Source organism: Limulus polyphemus, unplaced genomic scaffold (assembly GCF_000517525.1).
Source record: "Limulus polyphemus unplaced genomic scaffold, Limulus_polyphemus-2.1.2 Scaffold2547, whole genome shotgun sequence".
In the NCBI taxonomy this organism is placed as follows: domain Eukaryota; kingdom Metazoa; phylum Arthropoda; class Merostomata; order Xiphosura; family Limulidae; genus Limulus; species Limulus polyphemus.
The window spans coordinates 121,106-122,911 of NW_013668157.1; the positions used below are offsets into that span (position 1 = coordinate 121,106).

Sequence of the window (1,806 nt, forward strand, 5' to 3'; positions counted from 1 at the left end):
AATATATATATATATATATATATATATATATATTTTTTTTTTTTATTTCTACCAGTGTAGCTGGCACATTTGCAAGCAACTGGCAACCATCTGACAGTAGCCAAAAATAGTCTAAAGCCCTGTTCATTAACATTATATAAGTTGATAGTATTTTACACTATCTTAACATATAATTCCTTTTCTTTATTGACATTTTTTTTAAACGCAGTAATGGATCGTGCTTCACAGAGTTTAGTGACCGATGTATGTATTTGATACATTTTACTAAAATGGTCCATGATGATTTTTCCCATTCTCACTATCTCCTTTACTTAAGCGCTAATCTAAATTCATGCAAAAGTTTAACATTTAATTTTTACACTTGCCCCAATAATTTTACTACTTAATAATGTCCAAACCCATTAGTAGTTTTTAAATATTTGATTTGTTTAATTTACTGCTTAAATTTTAAGTAACTTTCACATATAGTATAACTATATTTTTCATATGCTTGGATTCTAAGATTTCAAACTTGATCTTTACTTACTTTATTTGGTTTAAAGCAAAGCACCTTATGTGTATGTCACAATTATTTCTTAGTAAATAAACTTTCTTACATCTAATAATAATACTATAGTCTACAATGGCATCCATAAAAAGTAACAGCAATTATCTTTCATATTTAATTTACTATTATTTGAATAATATTAATAAACACAAAAAAAAAAACTCAAGATAACTGACATAAGATTTAAAACATTACCAAAACATCGTAACATATTTCTCTTAATTCTTTTTCGACTTTTTCGCGATATTCTTTAGCCATTTGCTGCTTTCTTTCACTTCCTTCAGTTTTCTGTTCTATACTTGAAATAACCCTCCAGGAACTTCGCCTTGCCCCGACGACGTTCTTGTATGCGACCGACAGCAAATTTCGTTCTTCATTGCTTAATTCCACACCCATTTCTGTAACTTGTTTCATTGATGCTGCCATATCATCATACCTCTCGGCCTGTTCTCCAAGTTTGGCCCTCTGTACCAATTCGTCTTTATCCATTTTGAAAGTATTATATGCTGGAAATACAAAAATAGTATATAATTCAAAACTACCTTCTTACGCTAAGCCTGGTAAATGGCTGCATAAATAACTAGGCTAAACTGTAAAAAGAAAAAAAAGAGAGAGTAGGCGTTAAACTAGGAAATTACAAGAGTCCTATATAACTAATTTTGTGATAAAATGAATTATATTATAAAAAGGTATAGTAAATACCAAAAATAAAACACTTAATTTTAATATTTATAGTAATATTAAAACTTACCCAGTAACAATTTTCTTCTTCAAACGTACAAAACCGGCCAAAGAAGGTTATATTCCACAACTACGGGGATACAAAAGTAGTCACAGTGTTAATGACGTCATCAGTTGCTTAGTGACAGACGCAAGGTACGATATTTGGGGGTCATATAATTTAATGGAGTCTAAAGTTTACGGATTTATGATAAGAAGAATGGTTTAGCTCGCATATATATTTTTTCAATGTGTCGTTCACAAGACATAAGAAATGTCAACGATATTGAAACAGAGTTTTTAGTTTATAATATGATTTTTTTCTTGAAACTTATGGCAGTAACAACATACAAATATGATATTTCTGGACAAAGGAAAACCTCGAGAAAAAAAGACACCTTTTTATACTGAGTGTAGAACTCCAAAAACTATGACAAAAAATGGTCTAAACGTGCCAATAAAAATAAAAATTATTGCACACCCACCTGAAGAATTTGTCTATGCCCGAAACGCCTTTTGCAGCATTCGGGTCCAGTAAC

General features: G+C 30.2%; 1 protein-coding gene across 1 annotated transcript in view; it reads right to left on the reverse strand.

The window, feature by feature from the left end:
• Positions 1-1,412, reverse strand: part of LOC106467260 (14-3-3 protein zeta-like) — a 15,763-nt gene extending 14,351 nt beyond the window's left edge. The window contains exons 1-2 of the mRNA XM_013927589.2: positions 1,299-1,412; positions 743-1,053 (exon numbers count right to left, since the gene is read on the reverse strand). Coding sequence (XP_013783043.1) covers positions 743-1,036 — 294 coding nt within the window. The 5' untranslated portion in view covers positions 1,037-1,053; positions 1,299-1,412. The remainder of the gene's footprint in view (positions 1-742; positions 1,054-1,298) is intronic.
• Positions 1,413-1,806: the final 394 nt, after the last annotated feature.